The 19,614-nt window shown below is 38.1% G+C and overlaps 2 protein-coding genes across 2 annotated transcripts; both read left to right on the top strand.

The window, feature by feature from the left end:
* Positions 1 to 1,686: 1,686 nt before the first annotated feature.
* Positions 1,687 to 4,515, top strand: LOC121896146 (vesicular inhibitory amino acid transporter-like). The gene is made up of 2 exons (XM_042409845.1): positions 1,687 to 2,067; positions 2,829 to 4,515. Exons 1-2 carry the CDS (start codon positions 1,687 to 1,689, stop codon positions 4,014 to 4,016), a joined length of 1,569 nt encoding a protein of 522 aa, XP_042265779.1. The 3' UTR covers positions 4,017 to 4,515.
* Positions 4,516 to 5,574: 1,059 nt separating this feature from the next.
* bpifcl (BPI fold containing family C, like) lies at positions 5,575 to 19,051 on the top strand. Its single transcript, XM_042409490.1, has 16 exons — positions 5,575 to 5,666; positions 5,811 to 5,914; positions 6,077 to 6,191; positions 6,473 to 6,604; positions 7,663 to 7,818; positions 7,936 to 7,999; positions 8,150 to 8,210; positions 8,389 to 8,480; positions 8,665 to 8,841; positions 9,014 to 9,073; positions 17,174 to 17,341; positions 17,851 to 17,918; positions 18,008 to 18,050; positions 18,147 to 18,210; positions 18,518 to 18,594; positions 18,692 to 19,051. The coding sequence occupies exons 1-16, from the start codon at positions 5,650 to 5,652 to the stop codon at positions 18,746 to 18,748; spliced, it is 1,455 nt and encodes a 484-aa protein (XP_042265424.1). The 5' UTR covers positions 5,575 to 5,649; the 3' UTR covers positions 18,749 to 19,051.
* Positions 19,052 to 19,614: the final 563 nt, after the last annotated feature.

The following is a 19,614-nucleotide window of genomic DNA, read 5'->3' as shown; positions in this document are numbered from 1 at the left end:
GAGGAGTGTTGTATAGAAATACATGGATTTTGTTTTAAGATGTATTGTCGATTCTGTTTTTTATTATCGAACGGAAATGTGTAAAGACAAAAATGATTGGATAATGCGTTGAAATATTTTCTATTGGAAAATATGTACTGTTTGTATGAACACTGTTTCATTTCTAAAGAAATATATTAAGTTGACAACGGAAATGAGGCCTTCTGTCTTTACATTACAGAAAATACCCGTTGGCTGCGTGCATGTGTGCACGACTGTGAGTTGTGTATCTCAGTCTACATGCTGCAGTTTGTGCTTCATTTCACACATTTAAGATTAACTTCGCGTTTGAAATAAAGACGAGCAGGTGAAATATTTTCTAACAAAAAAATAAATACAATAAAATGATTCTTTGAGCCAAAATCCTACGTCATATAGTTCATTTATATAGCCACGGCATTTTCCATACTGTAGATGCTGCAAACAATAACTGTACATCACTGTAAGAATTTACAATATTTTTTTTATACAATACATTTGGATAAGTTGAGGCAAAAGGCCTGATATTTAGTATTTGTTTATCATACATGCCTGACGCCTGTTGTTTGTTGTTGTTTGTTGACGGCAGTGCCTGTCGACCTGTTGACAGAGAGCAGGTGAATGTTTATTCTCTTCATTCATTCATTCATAATGTCTGTAACACTGCTGCCTTTAAAGGACCGTTTTATCCTCGTGATCACTCTGCCGTTAAATAAAGTCCCGTGGAGAGGGTCAACCTCTCTCTCTCTCTCTCTCTCTCTCTCTCTCTCTCACACACACACACACACACACACACACACACACACACACACACACACACACACCCACACATTCTCTCTCACACACATTCAGTTGTGCAGTGCGCGTGCCGTTACACTGGCACTCTATGCGGACACGTGCACGCTCCTTTCTCTCCCTCTCTCTCTCGTGCACGCTGTTCTCTCTCTCCCTAAATTCAATTCAAAGGGTTTTATTGGCACGAAGGTTTCAAGAACAATGTTGCCAAAGCATCAACGTACAATTTCTCCAAATATTTGGACAGTAACCAATAACAGTAATATGATCGTTAACACGACGTAAAGATTGATACATATTATTTATATAAGCCTATACACAGCATATCCTCTGCATGTACTCGTGCACGCTCCCCTCTCTCTCTCTCTCTCTCTCTCTCTCTTTCTCTCTATCTATCTCTTTCTCTCTCTCTCTCTCTCTCTCTCTCTCTCTCTCTCTATCTCGTGCACGCTCGTCTCTCCCTCTCCTCGTGTGATGCGGTCACAGATTCCAGCGCTCGCGCTCTCATCACCGACCAACAAAACTGCTTGGGAAAAAATGATGCTAAATTGACTGTTCTTTCTAAACGACAAATGAGGACATATTTTCGTCTTGGTCTGTGTTTTGGGGAGTTTTTTCGTTGATGAAGGAGTGTTTATGAGGGAGTAATATGGATGAGCGAGCCAAGAAAAGCGGCTGAGGATTTTAACGGTGTGGGAGACACGGTTGGCTTTCTTCACCAGACATCGAAGAGGCAACAGGCATGACTTTACAGTAGCAATCTAAAAAAAAAACAACAACAAATAAATCGCCCTGCATGCATCTTCCTCTCTGCTTTTTACTCGGCAATAACATTTTTCAGTTGAATAGCGTCTTTTAATTCGGGTAAAGAAGATGGCTCACCTAATTCGACACAAGCTCAGCAACAAGCTGACCAATGCGGCCCACACGGTGTCCAACAAATCTCAGGCCAAGGTCAGCGGGGTGTTCGCCCGGCTGGGCTTCCAGGCCGCCACGGACGAGGAGGGTTTGGGTTTCGCTGAGTGCGACGACTTGGATTATGACTACAGGCAAGGGATGCAGATGGATGTCCTTCAGGGAGACGAGGAAGGGGGAGACGTGGAGGGAGAAGGGGAGCTTGATGGAGACAGCCACTACCAGAGGGACGGCACCGGTCCGAGGCCCTCGTCCCTGAAGACAGGAGGCTCCCTGGATGAGGACAAACCCAAAATCACGTCATGGGAAGCGGGCTGGAACGTCACCAACGCCATTCAGGTACACTGTGGTTACTGACATCGTGCATGTGTGGATGCAAAAATACCATGTGCTGCATGCATCAGGCCTGAGCCAAGAGTCACCTTGAAGATCTGTCATATTTTAAGATTTAGGCCTGAGCGAGAAGAAAGAGCGTAGAATTTCACACAATCCAGGATTGTAATAAATCAATACGCTCAACAAAGTCTACCAAAATTAATTTTGGCTGTTAAATATATTTAAAATTCTACTTTTCATTATAAATAAATGCAGGCTTAATTAAAAGGTTTTATTGATGGTTTGTGGGTGAACTCACTGGTGCAGTGGGTTTGGGAATTTATTTATTCAAATCTGTTTATCAGTGGAGCTGCAGGCAGGGCCTGTTGGTCTGTGATAGCCCCAAGGCTGAACGGACCCACGTGCTTATCACCGTCTCCATCAAATTGAAGTTTTGAACAAACGAATTTTAATTTTTTTTATTTTTAATCGTATTTTTAATGACCTAATTCCATTCCGTCTATAAGCAAAGGCCTGATTTTCAAGGGCGAGACGAATGAGAAAATAATTGTGTGATGTAGACATTTGAAATTACTCAACTGTGGTAAATCTCATATTTCTGCGTTGCATGTCATTTTAATGTGCAAAAATATCATTTTTTTGTCATTGTTATTATGTAAGCTGTGGGCCGTGTGAGCCAGTCATTGCACGCCTGGGCTGGCTCGGCCTGTCACTGCGATGTGGGCCTCGTCCATTACCACTCAGCTGCGCTTCTCTGTCCGCAGGGCATGTTCGTCCTCGGTCTGCCGTACGCCATCCTCCACGGCGGCTACCTCGGTCTCTTCCTCATTATCTTCGCGGCTGTGGTGTGCTGCTACACCGGAAAAATCCTCATCGCGTGTCTGTACGAGGAGAACGAGGACGGCATAAAAGTGCGCGTGAGGGAGTCCTATGTGGACATCGCCAACGCCTGCTGCGCGCCCCGCTTCCCCGCACTGGGCGGTCACGTTGTGAACGTGGCTCAGATCATCGAGCTGGTCATGACCTGTATTCTTTACGTCGTGGTCAGCGGAAACCTGATGTACAACAGTTTCCCGGGGTTCCCAGTCTCCCAGAAAGCCTGGTCCGTGGTGGCCACGGCCGCGCTCCTGCCGTGCGCCTTCCTGAAGAACCTCAAGGCCGTGTCCAAGTTCAGCTTCCTCTGCACCCTGGCTCACTTTGTCATCAACATCCTCGTGATCGCCTACTGCCTCTCCAGGGCGCGCGAGTGGGCCTGGGAGAAGGTCAAGTTTTATATCGATGTGAAGAAATTCCCCATCTCCATCGGCATCATCGTGTTCAGCTACACCTCCCAGATCTTCCTCCCGTCCCTGGAGGGAAACATGCAGAAGCCCAGCGAGTTCCACTGCATGATGGACTGGAGTCACATCTCTGCGTGCGTCCTCAAGGGCCTCTTCGCCCTGGTGGCCTACTTGACGTGGGCAGACGCCACCAAAGAGGTCATCACGGATAACCTGCCGTCAACCATCCGGGCTGTGGTGAACATCTTCCTCGTCGCTAAGGCGCTATTATCTTACCCGCTGCCGTTCTTTGCTGCAGTTGAGGTTCTGGAGAAATCCTTGTTCCAGGATGGCGGGAGAGCCATGTTCCCAGACTGCTACGGCCCCGGTGGGCAGTTAAAATCATGGGGTCTGGGCCTCCGAGTTCTCCTGGTGGTCTTCACCTTGCTCATGGCAGTGTTTGTCCCCCATTTCGCCCTCCTTATGGGTTTAACTGGGAGCCTCACCGGCGCCGGCCTGTGTTTCCTGTTGCCAAGCCTCTTCCACCTGAAGCTCCAGTGGAGGAATCTCCTGTGGCACCACGTGTTCTTCGACGTTGCCATTTTTGTTATTGGGGGCATTTGCGCCATATCTGGCTTCATCCACTCAGTCGAAGGGCTCATAGAGGCGTACAGGTACAATATCCACGACTGAGAGCTCCAGAGATGGCCTTTATTGAATGGTGATGTCCTAAAAATGCCGAAAATCTCCGGCAGGGTTGTCATGACGCAGACCTTATCAAAACATCATGTTGACCACTTGACATAGGAGCTCATGAGGAGGATTATTTGTGTGAAATGTAACATCTTTTTATTTTGCCTTCGTGATAATGTGCAATAATAAACTCTACAATCATAGTGTAAAGTAGTCTTCTCATTCCAGAAAACATGTTTTATTAACTGGACAGAGGGACACAACCTCCGCATGAAGAGGGGGGTGATTATATATGCGGGCATTAACAGGTCTGTCCAGGTATCAAGTCTTCATGCAAAAGTTGTCTAAGATCCAGTAAAAAAAAATGGGTCTAACTGTGAGTGTGTACGTGTTTATATCTGGGGAATGAAATATGTGAAAAACATTGGAGTGAATATGTTATTACTGGTATTTGAGCTGCTAGATATATCATTAATCCCACTTCAGAGAAAATATAAGACAGAGGCTCCCATCAGATCAGATGGTGCTCTGTGGATTATAACAACCATGAATAACTTATGTGTAGTTGTTACAGATTTTTTTTCAGTTTCTTTCTGTTTTTGTGTTTTTATTTTCCATCTTATGCCTATAGTGGACCTTGTTTGTTTTCTTGGTGTATCAAGTGTCATTCTGGATGAAGTGAATTCAAAGTGCAAAGCAAGTGGGTCCTTAATTGTGTTAATATGAAAAATGTTTGTCTGATAATATTCTCTTCCTATTGAACTTGTTAATTGTGATTTAATGGAACTAATCATGGTGTGTGAGACAGAGTATTTGTTGAATTAAGAGATAAATAAATCAAATATTTTATGGCTGGTCATTCTAATGTTTCCTTGTACAATGAAATGCAGCCAGATATGAGTGAGAAAGTTTGTCAGTGTGACTTTCTCTTTCATTTTGAATGTTCTGGGCTTTGTTTAAACTTCCTCTTAAAAGGTGAATTAAGCTTCCCCTTTCTAAAAAAACAATGTTTTGAGGGTTCAAAGATTAGATGAGATCTTGCAGATGCAACGTTGTGTATCAAATGACAGGCTGAAACCTTTGCTGAGTAAATTAATTATTGATAGGGTGCAGCAGCCTGTTAGTACACCTGTGAACTCAGAAAAAAACAGGACGTGGATTAAAGTAGAAATTTTGATTTCACACAAAGTGTGAGTGTAATGCAGAATATAAAAGTCAGCAAGACAGAAGATTTTCAATCATTTCATTTTCACTTCCTTTTATTAGTCAGCCATGACATGACATGTATCTAACAATGAGGATATTCAAATAAGTGATGGATGAAACCTTAAAGTGAAGATGGACCTTAAAATATGTTAAAAACACTGATCATGCATGCATGTTTAGTTCCCATAACACTTTTTTTAATAATGTATTGGTTTTTATTTTACACAGACACACTCAACCAGACAGACCTGTATCACAACATAGTTTCCGGTTCTTCACACCCCCCCCCACACACACGCGCGCACAGCAGTTTATACAAGTCCACAGTCAGATGTCAGTCAGTTTCACTTCTCTAACAGCAGCAGAAGAAGCAGAGGAGACGCTTGTTCACAAAGTCAGGAGCAGACTTTGAACTTGTTGGCACTTCATGCTGCAGAGTTTCAGGTACGCTTCATAATCTCACTCAACAGGTTTATTTGTGAATAAAAGCTACTAGATTTCAGAGACTATTTTTGATAGTAAACTGTTAATGTCTCAGTAGTTCTTTGATTGTACAGAGTTTTGTGGTTACACTCATTCTCTCTGCAGCAAAATGCTTCCATCTGTGATAGTAGCGCTCATGCTCGTCTCTCTCACCTGTGGAGAAAATCCTGCCATACAAGTCGTTCTGACCAACAAAGGACTTCAGTACGGTAAGTTTATTTAAACACAATGGCTTTGTAGGGTGTTTGGTTGCTTTAGAGCTACCTGTGTCTTTACATAAAATACCCAGTAAAATCTCACTGCATGATCAGTACATAAAACATGTTTCACTCGCATCAATTATAACTTAATACATGTGCTGTTCGTCCCAGGGAAGCATGTAGGTGCAGGATGGATTCAGGACAAGTTGGAGCTCGTCACTCTTCCTGACATCAGCGGTAAAGTTGGCATGGGCATCCTTGGCAGCATCGACTACACACTGACAGGGTAGGATTACATTTGAGATCCTTTAATATATCTTTTCAGTTCCAAATTAGTTCACAAATCCAAGTTTAACATTTACTATTTATAATCATAGAGAGCTTATTCTTCAAAAGGTGTAAGTTCTCCATGATTTAACTTTATGAATTTGAACTCCAGGGTGAATAATGGTGTTTTTAGTATAGTTTGTGTATACTTGAGTTTACTCTTTAGGCCCGTTTATGTTACATGTCTGTGTCCTCACACCTCTTTACACCTCACACCTTTCTTCTCCTCGTGTGTTTTAGCATCAGGATAACCAAGTGTGACTTTCCTGAACCATCTGTTGAGTTCAATCCCGACCCTGTAGGATTCAAGACCTCCATCTCAGGCCTCAGTGTTGCAATATCAGGAGATTGGAGGACACACTATATAGCAATGTGAGTTGAAAAATTAAAAGAGTATAAAGTAAAGTAACCCTGACAGCTGTTCGTCTTCCTCTTTATTTGGTTGTTTAATTTGGAGGACTTGTTGTCTTTACCACAACATGAAAGTGTTAGAGAACAGTGATTGCATATACACAGTCTATAGTTCATAGTGATACACTTTGGTGTGAAATGTTGAAAAAAAAGTGTATAAAAACTTAATGAGGAACTGATATTAAGGTTCAATTTCAAAATGACCTTCATGCTGATCAGAAAAAGGAAGTGATTCTCTATGATGCTGTTGTGTCCATTGCTGTTTTGCTTTTCTTGGAACATTAGATATTTTTTTTTTAGTTTATTTATTTGCATAAATAACAATACATAGCAACCCAGGAGTAAAAAAGCATTATGCTCATGTGATTAGGCTTATAAAGACATCTCACCAAAAAAGGAAAAAAAGAAAAAACAATAACATCTAAAATGGAAGTCTGTGTGTTTATATATGTAAGTTCTTACACAGGTGCGAATTCACCTGTTCATCTTCATCATCTTCACCTTTTACTGTAAAATGAACTGTATTGAAAACCAGAACTTGATATAGCATCCTGATCTGGTGTTGTCAGATTAGTTAGCTAATAAGTAGACAATGATCCACGTTTTATTACCTCCAACAAGAGCAATATGTGATCAATATCCAGTCTTGAAAAATTTGTCAAGTATTTTCACAAACAGATAAAAATCACAGACAGAAAAAAATAAGTTAAAAAAAAAAGTCATTTTGATGACTTCCTGCTGGTGTCGTCAGGCCATTTTCAGTATATTTATATAACTACACTCTCATCTACCCAGTAAATGACGGATGTCAAAGTGACAACTAGCTGGGGAGATATTTAGGCCCAGACAGAGGTCTACAGTCTGCACATGCAAGTTTATATTAAAATACAGAGAATCACCAAATTGCTATGCCAGATTACCATCTGAATGTACTGTAAACAAGGAAATAAGGAAGAAAAAAAAACTGAATATATTCTGTCCAAATCTGCACTGATTTTGTATGTTTTGTGTATTTTCAGACATGATGGGGGAACTTTCAACATGGCTTTATTTAATGTGGATGTGGCCTCTGTAGTGGAGCTGGGGAAAGATGCTGATGGACATATGTCTGTCACCAGTGTCAGCTGCAGTGCTAGTATTGGAAATGTGGATGTACAATTCTCTGGTGGAGCCAGGTACAGTACAAAAGAGAGAGAGAGAGAGAGAGAGAGAGAGAGAGAGAGAGAGAGAGAGAGAGAGAGAGGGTTATACTGATGTCGAGATTAAAGCCCTGCAATCTTATTTGTCTACAGTTGGATATTCCAGCCTTTTGTGAAACATTTCAAGGGGCGTATTAGAGGTGAAATAGAGAGTGAAGTGAGTGTTTTTCCACATCTTTAACATTTATATCAGTAGTGATTCGGTCCATGCTGAACGATCATCAGATGCTGTTCAGGTGAAACCAGTAAATCTGTAAAGACTTTTAATGGTGAATTCTGCGGGACTTCTGCCTTATTTTCTTCCTAGATCTGCCCCGCTGTGGAGAAATTCATTGTAAACTTGGAGTACAGCCTACAGGCCACAAACGGTATTGCAGCAGGATAAATGTTAATAAAGACCATATTTATAAAACAATGTACACTGATGTTGATAGCAACAGTTACTAAATGCTGGAAGTGACTTTACTTGAAGCCAAAGATGAAACAACAGTCAGGAATTGAAATGTCTAAATAATTCAGTCAACATATGATTTCTTCTCTATTCAGTCTCCTTTGACGTGAATCAAGACCTCAGTCTTGACGTTCCTCTCACCGACGTACCTGTCATTGAAGCTTCAAGTCTAAATCTGGGTCTTAAGGTAAGAATACACACATACAGTAGAGGTAGTTTCATATTTTCATATCATGGTAATCCCTTCAGGCTGTTCTTTCATTTCTTTGAAAAAAGGAAGTACTCACAACCATATTGGCAATGATTATATATTGAACAACAACACATAACAACACACACAAAATTGATCAATAACTGTATTTGATTTAAAGGGAGAATTCTACAGTATCAAAACTCATCAGGAACCTCCCTTTGAGGCCCAGCCTTTCACCATGTCTGAGCATGCTGGCTACATGTTGTCAGTCGGCCTGTCTGAGTTCACAGTGAACTCTGCCGCCTTTGGATACTTCTCAGCTGGACTTCTTCAGACCGTCATCAATGACAGCATGGTAAGTTCACCTGAAAGGACAGAAAGACGCACGCAAGAAAGACAATTCCAGTTTGTTTTAAGGTTTCAAACAGCTTTTTCAATCAGAAAAATCCATCCATGTATATTAAGCATTGATCACTTTTCTGTCATAATGATGTATGTGGTTAATGATTGATGTTTCATCATCTCAGATACCTCCCACCTCTCCTGTGCACCTGAACACCAGCCAAATGGGGCCTTTCATTCCTCAGGTGAGTTTATTTATTAGAGTTACATTTGGCAGTGTGCAGCTACCGTGTCACAGCTCTAGCAGGGACGTCCACAGACTTGATTGGGCTCAAGAAAATAGTTAATAAAACAGGACAAAACCAGTGGAGTAATCAGCTTAATTCTTTAATTTAAAAAAAATGTGGCTCCCATTGTGAGAATGTATACATTTAGAGGGAAAGAGAAAGGAATAAGTAACAAAACCAAAGTGAAAAATGCAGGACACATACTGTATCTGAGAAGTTTTATGTTACATTTGATTGACTGTTTTCTTAGACATGCAGTACTGCTGCTGCGTGAAGCTATTTTTCCAAGACTTTTATCACGTTTGCATTAAGACATAACATATTTACATACAGTTCATGTCAAGCACAGATTAACTACGATATTTAATACACTCAATCATCAAAACTCTTAACACATGATTTGCCATTTATAATAGGACTGACAGCATGTGACTCTGAAATAATCACAATACGTGACTCAATGATCACAAGATTATGTTATGACATGAGGATAAAAACATTTTGTACAGATGTGGAACTTGTTTTTAACTGATGTCCGGCAGATTATTTACTTTTATTTTCATAAACCATGAGAAGACAACACCTGTGGACACTATATTTTAAGAGATTGTCAACAATAGTGCAGCTTCTTTGACATTACAATCAACATCACAGTTGTATGAGCCATATTCTTCTTCATCCTGACTGCTGCTGATTCTGATTAGTTGTTCTTATTTAAGGATAACTCTCAAATTGTCAACATAGCCCATGAAAAAGACAAAATCAGCAATGAATTGATCCGACTAAATAAGTATTTCCTGTGTAGCCAAAGCCTGATATACAGCATCTTACTAGATTGTGATCATCTGAGGCAAAAAATCAATTTTTGCTTATAATAGTAATATTTGGTAAAAACTACAACCCCCAGATGTTGTAGGAAATTCATGAACTCATTTGTGATATTAGTTGTATCTTTTGCAGTTTTTGCAAAGTCTGGAGAAACCACCATTACGAAAAGAGCACTAAGTACTAAAAAAACTAATTTGATTAAACAGACGAGTCCAGACGCTTGTGATTTTCCTCCCTCTGCTCGAATTTCTGCGCGAACTCTAGCTTCCACTTCCTGTTTTAGTTGTATAATGATTTCTCTCAGGAGTTTATCTGTTTCTATTGCACTCCTCGCTTCTTCTGAACTGTCCGGCAGCACAATTTCCACATCTTCATTCAGTGATGGCGCTGAAAAAGAAAGAAAAACCTCTGGTCAGCAAACATAAATATGTTTTTAGTGATATCTTGAAGTCTAAAATGCTTAGAAAAATACAATACCTTTGATAGAGACACTGCAGGCAAAAAGGTATATTGTTGACACTACTAAGGATATCACCATATATTTGCCTGGAGAGGGCTCCCCTTCCATGGTTGTGTTGTCCCCCCTAAATATGAGATACAGACAAAGTTGAAATCAAATTACAGCATTTTTTAAGAGTCACTATTTATGCTCCCAGAAAAGGGTGTTGCTCAAACTCTGGGAGTGGCACTTCTCTATTCTCATCTCTTTGTATTTCTTTGTATTTCTTTGTATTTATTTGAAAGCGGCAGTGAGACTGCTGACTAAAGCAAGAACAAGAGGTCACATGACTCACCCTCTGGCCACATGCTTCCCATTGAATACAGAACTGATTTTTTAAGATTCTTTGCATAATTTAAACTTAAATAGTTTAAACTATTTATAGTCAATACTACTCAGATTAGGACATTTATAAAGCAAATTATAGCCTTAATAATCTGAATTTTGACACTTTCTCATTTGAACTACAGTTAATACTAATATCAATATAATAATTACACATATGATAATAGACAAATAATTAAGCTTTCTTGTTAACATCGTACCAGCTAGATTGTTGAAAATACAGAGGTGATTCTCTGGACCAGTCACTTACTGACATGTTCTCAGAGGCGCAATCGATATGCTCACTTTAAAGAGAAAAACATTGAACATCCTTAGATGACATCTTATATTAAGGATTTCTCTTTAAAATATGGTAATGATTCATTTGACTAATCATTCTCTTACATGCTCTCAACACAGTCAGATTTTACCTTTAATATAAAAGCATAAATGTCTGCAACAGCTGACATGATGACTATGATATGTATGATATGTCCTCTTTATGGTGGTAATGTTCTGTAACTACAGCACTCTGGCTACAAACCAATATTACTAATATCAGTTTAGGCAGCATTTTCAATTTACTTACTAAATTACATTACTGTTTTTCTGAGACTTATTATTACTTATTATTATTGACCCCACTATATATTGCTTTGCATGATATACAACACATTGATATAACTTTAAAGATGTGCTGGTTTGTTTAGATATCAACTCAAATCCAAATCAAACACAACTTCATTGTCCATCTTTGTTGCACAAAACTAGAAATTCATCTCCAATCACTAGATATCACATCATATGTCACAAAAACGACAAGTACAAACATTTAAATACACTATATTAGATGATACTTCATTAAAAAAGCAAGAAATAAATGACTTAATGATAATGATTTGAAAATCATTTAAGAGATTAAAAATGAAGAAAATTGCCACTTTAAAAAGAGACATACATACTAAAACCCAACAACTGCTGTCTGAGATGTGCAGCTTGAGGTTGGGAGGTCTGGTCTGTTAAACATACCTTTGACCAGCGTCAGAGCTACTGTTATTGCTGAAGTAGCCGGTATACGTCTCAGTGGCACCAGGAGGTTATGCAGGTCTGTTCACCACCCTGTAGAGTATATAGTTTGCATATCACTTCATATAGCAACTGCATATGGCTGTATGTAATCCAGAAACAACATATGATGATATTATTAAGAATATTTAGAACATTTTAACAGTCTGGTCTTGGATGCAAGTTCATCCTGCTTCTTGGATTTTTTAAAATCTCATTTATTTACTGGTGTTAACTATAAATGTTACCATCTGCAGTCCCTCCAGCAGGTCATAATTAAAACATATAACAAAACAATAACAAACAGTACTAGGCAAAAAAACACAAAGGACACATAATACAAAATACAAAGCTACACACAATAGCACATCACATACACCCACAATGTCAACTAGAAATTAATAATGTAAGCTTTTCAAATTAAAAGCAAGATTGTTTGCATTCATGAGAAGACCATTAGATGAAATTTAGATTCAGTGATTACAGAGCTGAGTAGTTTTTAGCAGATTTTCTAATTTGGTTTTGAATGTATTGATGGAACTGCAGCTCTTAAATGGTATGATACAATCTTGTATAGAGGATATTCTGGAGGATCTAATAGAAGTTACTGAGCGAGTGTACACAAAGTCACATAGTGGAGGAGGGGCCAAACCATTTAAAATTTTATAAACTAAACACAAATTTGAGAATAATCTAAAATTGTCAAAGCTCAGTAAATTGTATTTCTCAAGTACCCTACAGTGGTGGAAATGCATTGGCTTTTTGTCCAGAGTTTTTAGAGTTTGTTTGTATAAGGACTCAAGAGGTTTTATGGCTGTTTCTCCAGCCTGCCCACAACATGTGATGCAATAAGACATATGAGAAAGAATCATAGCTTGCAAAAATATCTTGGCTGCGTCCAAAGAGAGACAGTTTCTAATATGTCTAAAATTTGCTAAGTTGTACTGTATGGTTTTAACCATTCAAATTTGAATCCAGTGTCACACCAAGATATTTAAAATCAGTGACTTTGTCAGTCTTTTCACCTTTGATGAGAATATCAGCGTTAGGAGGTTGTACCATGGTTTTAGAGAAAAACATACCCTTTGTCTTGTTTACATTTAGACTCAGACATGATTGATCAAGCCAATGTGTGATCCTTTCCAATGCAATTGTAAGCTTAGCAGCAGCTAACTCAGCTGTTTTTGCATGTGTGTACACAACGGTGTCATCTGCATACATTTGTAGTTCTGCATCATGACACTGTTGAGGGAGATCATTAATATATAGGTTAAATAATAGGGGACCTAACACTGACCCTTGTGGAACACCCATTGTGCACTTCATGTTACTGGACATTGTGTCACCAACTTTAACACATTGTATCCTATTAGATAAATATGAAGACATCCATGCCAGTGCTCTAGATGAGAAGTTAAATTTAAAGAGTTTCGATATTAAAACATCATGATTGACTGTGTCGAATGCTTTACACAGATCTAAAAATACAGCACCAACTACTCCTCCATTATCAAGTCTTGATTTGATTTGCTCTATTAAGTGGAATGATTGTCTCAAAACTGTGTGTAAAAAGAAAATCCACAAGCGTAGAACTGAGATCCACAAATAATTTTTCGATTCACAAATAAAAATTGAGTTCACAAATGCCTGTTTGAAAGTTGTAAATGTTAGGGAGATATTCACAAATGCTTTTCATTTACTTAAATTAATTTAATGTATTCACAGATTTTTTTTATTTGTGGATTTATTTTTGTATTTTCAGATATGTTTTATATTTCCAAAATATTTTTGTGAGTTTACAAATCTTTTTTTGTATTTGTGGAAGGTGTTTTACATTTACAGATCACACATTTACACACAGATTGTTGATCTGTTCACACAAATCATTATGAAACAAATCTCTCTCCAAATTCTGTAACATTTCTCAACACAAAAAATATGAAAGTGTCCTTGATAATTCAACAATATGATTGGTTAATATTAAGGCCATCCGTTTTGATTATTTCTCCTTCAATTTTGAGAAATAAAGGTTTTTTTTGTCAGTTTTTTCGATTGCGGAAGCAGCTTCATTACCCATGACCTCATCGACTCTTACTATGGAGACAAAGACACTTTGTGTTATGCTACAAAACTTTTATTTACTATTATATATGCTATTTACTTTTAATTGCTGAATTTATGCCAAACTGATTAAGATTTTTGTGTGCAGTTGGTTCACTGAGTTGCCCCACCCCAACCCATTCACACACACACACACACACACACACACACACAGCGTTGGATGACATGGCTCACACAATGTGTTATGGGCAGACTTGGTGCATTCAACTCCTGTTTTGGCTAAAATATCTGAAAAATTGTAGATTTAAAAAATACAAAAACTACAAAAATTAATTTTAACCACATTTTATCCAACCAGACAGCACCCCCAGTTGTTGCCTACAATCACGTGATAGCTGAGGTCAAGAGCTCTTTATAACAGTTGGTCCCATGTCTGTAGCCCCTTTTGGTGCTGAATTATGAGCCTTCATACATGCACCAAGGTCAAGATTCAAAGGTCAGTATTTCAAAGCCGCAGCCATGTAGAATCATTGTGTTTTATTGGATGACGCGGCTCAATATGAAATGAGGGGAAAGATGATTTCATATTAAATATCCTCAGCCACATATTCTTAGAAATATAAAATTAAATGAGCAACTTCACATTTTAGGCTATAAAACACCTTTTCTTAACACAGATAGTTGCATTTGGATTTGGGTTGCGGTGGATCAGATGGCAAACAAGAAGCATTCTTATAATTAATAATAATAATTATTATCATTATTATTATTTTTAACTGTGTCAACAGTCCACCCTCAAGAAAATTTGATGTTATTTGACTGAAACCCATACATTTTCACACAATTTTGGACATTATCATTACAATATTTATTTAAATAAATGCACTGTGTGCCATAAAAAAATAATAATAACAAAACATTGGTAAAACAGGCTTGTAGTGAATGAACTTGAACTGCAATTTTCTCATCCTCCCATAGTCAGACTGTAGCTACTAACCAGCTCTAGGGACGGCTATGGAATTTTATCTTTATCTTATTCACCACCAATTTATTTGTCCATTTTGCACATATCACAGAGATACAACAGACTGCATTTATGCCATCTCAGCAGCACTTTCTATTTCCTTGTTAGAACAAAAGGCACACATCAGACTTTATGATCCAACTGATAAAGATTTATACTGTCTGTTATATAGTTAATATTACAGCTAATGTAGGTTATAGTTAATATTTGACTTTTGTTCCAGGTTTTTCATTCCAACATTCAGAGCTGCTCCTTAAAGAACACTTCAGGTTAAAGATGAATACAGACAGTTGAGACTGTTTGTGAATCAACAAACCTTAAAAACCTCCTGCTGTGTGTTTCATGTTTGTTCTGCTTCTGGTTGGTTTCCTGGCTGAAGCTGCTGATTCAATTCACCTTCACTCATCAGTTTGATTCAGATTATTTTTAGCATCTAAACCCTAAGCCCAACCACAGAGATGGCGCTGAGGGAAGCACAATCCTGAAGGGAAATGGTATTGAAGGGGGAAACAGACTTAGACACACGACCTGTTTAGACGGTAGACATATGGTCTCCTCCGTCCTCCCACTAATCTTAATTTTGGTACTTTTCCTGTGCCATAAAAGTATAGTATAGTATAGTATAGTATAGTATAGTATAGTATAGTACAGTATAGTATAGTATAGTATAGTTTTATTCCCTCTCTGATCATCACCCTGAACAAATTAAAATAGGCACTGTACTCTGACCTGTTTAACTTGTTCTTGTCACTTGTAGTTTTAACTGCATGTCTGTTTTTAATATGCACTGTTGAGCCTTGTCAAAGGAAAATTTGTGTTACTTTGTGACAATAATCATCTCATCTTATCTAAGCTGCCCTCTGTTGATTTCAATACAAAACTGTCACCACTCAATTTGTTTTTCTTAAACAATTCTACTGCAATGACGTAGAAACTGACCTGTTTGTGTTTTCTGATGTAGATGTTGTTCTCGTGTTGGAGGTTTTGAGGTGTTCAAGGTTTTTATCGACACTCTTGCCGCGTCTTTGTCACCGCGCTGCCCAACACAAACTCAGCTTTTTAGTAGTACACTTTCTAATCTGTAAGAAAACGTGCAGTATTATATTCGAAATTAATGAGTAGGTTTTAAAAGTGTTTTCGCTGCCTCAAACACCAAACATAACAATTGACACAATACCAGGAGAGAAGTTACTGCATGTAAGTTTATTGGAATAAATTAGACTGAAAATAGATACCAAGCACCACAAAGGTTGCTTAAGCAGGGTGCGGCATGAGAGAGCTGGACAGCCCACTAGTCAGCCTGCCAATCAGATGATCAACCTAAAGGAGTCAACAGGAAACACCAAAACAAACAGGATGTAATAAAAGAGTCATACCAGAGAAGCAGCAGAGACTCACTGGTGCTGTGAGACCCAACTGGTCCTGAGTCACGTGTCTATCTGACTATCTGAACTTTAAATTTACATTCACACACACGGCCTGATTAACCTCAATAGATTCCTAGCAGGACAAAAATTAACTACAGTTTGTGTTCTTGTTGCATATTTGATAACAAATAGAATGAAAGGTGTAGTATAAATATGTTTTACATGCGTACATCTGGCCCTCTGTCACGTTTTCATAGAGACAAGCAACAGTTATTGTCATTATCTATAAATCTACAGATTTTTTTCAATCATTCAATCATTTAGTCTATAAATGTGAGAAAACTGCCAGCGTCAAATTGCTTGTTTTGTCTGACCAACAGTCCAAATCACAAAAATATTTAGTTTACGATGAAATAAAAGGTCAAGGTCACTTATTGTCTCCCTCGGGTGAAATTTGTCCGGGATAAAGGAAACATCACAATAAAAAAACACATTAATTAAGAACATGTGCAGACACTGAACTATGGTATGAAAATGACCACACAAATTAGCACAAAAACATTCACTCTATTAAAAACCGCAGTTCTGAGGCAAAAAAAACATCTCAAACATACAGACTTACACATACAATAAATTACAAACAGACAAATCTCACTTTACATGCTTACAAACAAGCACAAAATTGTTGAGAGCAGCAGTTATCTGAAAACCTGCAAATCTTCACATCTGAGGAGCTCAAACCAGTTGATGATTGTTTTCTGCCTGATATGTAGATATATAAATAACTCAAATGATTATTTGAATATAAATGCAGGTTCATTTCTTACTGTACCATTCATGGAGTCGGTGAAAATATTAAAGTTTACCATCAACTTTTCTTTCTTCTGCAGCTGCCCAAGATGTTTCCAGGCCTGCTGATGAGCCTGCAGCTTTATGCCCAAGAGGTTCCAGCGGTTTCCTTCCAGCCTGGTGCTGTTAAAATTGGCTTCCAGGCTGCTGTCAAGGCTGTCGCCATCCAGCCCAACGCTACCCAGACCCCCCTGTTCAAACTCCTTGTTGTGAGTACTTTTATTTTACTCTTTATGTTCACAACACTTCAAAGTAGTTACATAAAGTATTTAAGTACATTTACAGCTTGTAGCTGCCCAGTGTAATGTAATGCCCAGTCTGTGTAATCATTCAATCCACAGAAGAAAAACCTCAAGTTGATCGACAGCAAATTAATGGCCAAATATTTTGATCACTGATTAATAGTTTAAGTTATTTATCAAGTAAAAATGCCAATTACTTGCTGATTCCAGCTTCTCTAATGTGAGGATTTGCTGGTTTTCTCTGTTTTATATAATTGTAAATTGTAAATTAAATCTTTGGAGTTTGGTTGGTTGAACATAACAACCAATTTGAAATCATCATCATAGGCCACCAGAAATTACAATCTGCATTTCATGATATTTCATAGTCTGAATAGTTAATTAATAATTAATTAACTGGGAAAAATAACTGACAGATTAATCCATAATGAAAGTAAATGTAATCCTGAATTAACCGTAAACCTCTTTCCCTTCAGGACTTAGAGTTCAGTGGTAAATTTTGGATCGATGAAGGAAAAGTGAAGGGCTCCTTAACGATGGACAAGTGAGCATCACCATGTTTTTAAAACACATAATAGAGTCTGAGTTCAAAAAGTCAAGCTCACAGTAATGATACTGGTTTCTCTCAAACAGCCTTACACTGAGTCTGGCATCGACTGAGGTGGGAACCTTTAAGGTAAGTGACACAAAAAAAATAATTGCATCACATATTATATTAAATCTTCAGTGTACAGCAGGTTTCATGAGGAAAGAATCATGTTTCTCTTTGCAGACTGATGCTTTGGAAAACCTTGCAAAGATTGGAATGAAGACGGTGGTCTTGTCAAAAGTGAACCGTAAGTTTTAGTCGCATCTTTAATCAGTGTTTTCACTTCACTGTATGGTATCATTACCATCTGTCTGTCTGTCTGCTTTATTCTCACATGACCATGACATAATCACAAAAAGGCATTTAGAAAAAAAATACCAACTAAATGTTTATAATATTAAGTTTCCAGGTATTAACCCACCTGTTACCAGAACAAAGGGGACAAAGCGTTGTTTCCTTTAGAATATGACCATAAAATACTGTGCTGGTTCAACATGCTGCATCTGAGTGTTGAGTTCATGGTCCTTGTCCTGACCTGTAACTTTCTGTTTCAGTTCAAATGAGCGAAGGTATCTATTTACCCAGAATGAGACATGCAAAGCTGACCAACTCAGTTCTGACAGTGGAAGAGGTCAGTATGAGTTACAGAACAATGTAAGGTTAATGTTTAGCTTTGATTCAGAGTAGAAATCATCTTTGAGCTGACTGTTGTCTTTTTTTCCTTACAGGGATTTATTGCCTTCTCTTCAGACACGGAGGTGCGAATAGACGAAGGTTTCAACTGACAGAGAAACCTCATCCAACACTGCTCTTCATTCCAGTAAACAAGCCCGTAAACAAACTGGATTTGCTGTCTCACACCTCATGACAAAAGCTTGAATGTAGTTAAAAGATAATGTTACGTTTATGGTCTGAATCCATAGACTGAGTCATTAATGAGACTTCTCTGCACAGTTCATAATCAACATCTCTACAGCCTTTATGTCAAATCAGCAGTGATTAAACCTGCAGTTCGACTTTAAAAATGCTTATAAAGTGGAGATGTACAGCATGTGTTTTTTTCCAAATAAAAACAAATATACGTATTTTTTAAATTCATTTGGTCTCATTAATATAAAATTACAAGACTTAACTGAGCAAAGAAGTTGAAAATCTTTTCAATCGTTTCATTACAGGTTTCCACAAATAGAAAAAAGGGGGTTGAGTTGATTTTAATTACTGTGTTTATGTTTTTATATGATTATAGCATCTTTCAAATTGTTCTGATGACATCAGGTCTGTTTGTAGCAGCGTGTATCAGTGTCTGAGACGGTGTCGTTCTGTATGCAACCACCAGACGGAGGCAAAGTAAATCACACGCAATACTGCACAGGGACCTAATTTAAAAACAAAGACATTTAAACTTCCATTTGTCACAAGCTCCCAATAAGAAATGAATGTATTGATTAAGTTCCAGCTTTCTAACATGGAATTTATTCAGTTGTATAAGGAGGTAAATCAAACACACCTTAATTTTACTTCACCTTGTTGTAAACAGTGATGAGAGCTGGTATTCATTTCCTGTCAGGAGCCAATTAACTGCTTTTTTAAAAACTGAAACCCAAAATCTGGAATAAACATTTGATTTAAACATCTAAAAGGATCCACTACA

Source organism: Thunnus maccoyii, chromosome 4, assembly GCF_910596095.1.
Source record: "Thunnus maccoyii chromosome 4, fThuMac1.1, whole genome shotgun sequence".
Classification (NCBI taxonomy): Eukaryota; Metazoa; Chordata; class Actinopteri; order Scombriformes; family Scombridae; genus Thunnus; species Thunnus maccoyii.
The sequence above is the reverse complement of the archived record's forward strand: the minus strand, read 5'-3'. Positions and strand labels throughout refer to the sequence as shown.

Excerpts from the sequence above, each read along its gene's own strand:
- LOC121896146 (XM_042409845.1), top strand. The coding sequence starts at position 1,687 with ATGGCTCACCTAATTCGACACAAGCTCAGCAACAAGCTGACCAATGCG. Across the intron at positions 2,068-2,828 it reads ACGTCACCAACGCCATTCAG|GGCATGTTCGTCCTCGGTCT; the intron begins GTACACTGTGGT and ends CTCTGTCCGCAG.
- bpifcl (XM_042409490.1), top strand. Across the intron at positions 8,000-8,149 it reads GAGGTGAAATAGAGAGTGAA|ATCTGCCCCGCTGTGGAGAA; the intron begins GTGAGTGTTTTT and ends TTTTCTTCCTAG. Across the intron at positions 8,211-8,388 it reads CAGCCTACAGGCCACAAACG|TCTCCTTTGACGTGAATCAA; the intron begins GTATTGCAGCAG and ends TTCTCTATTCAG.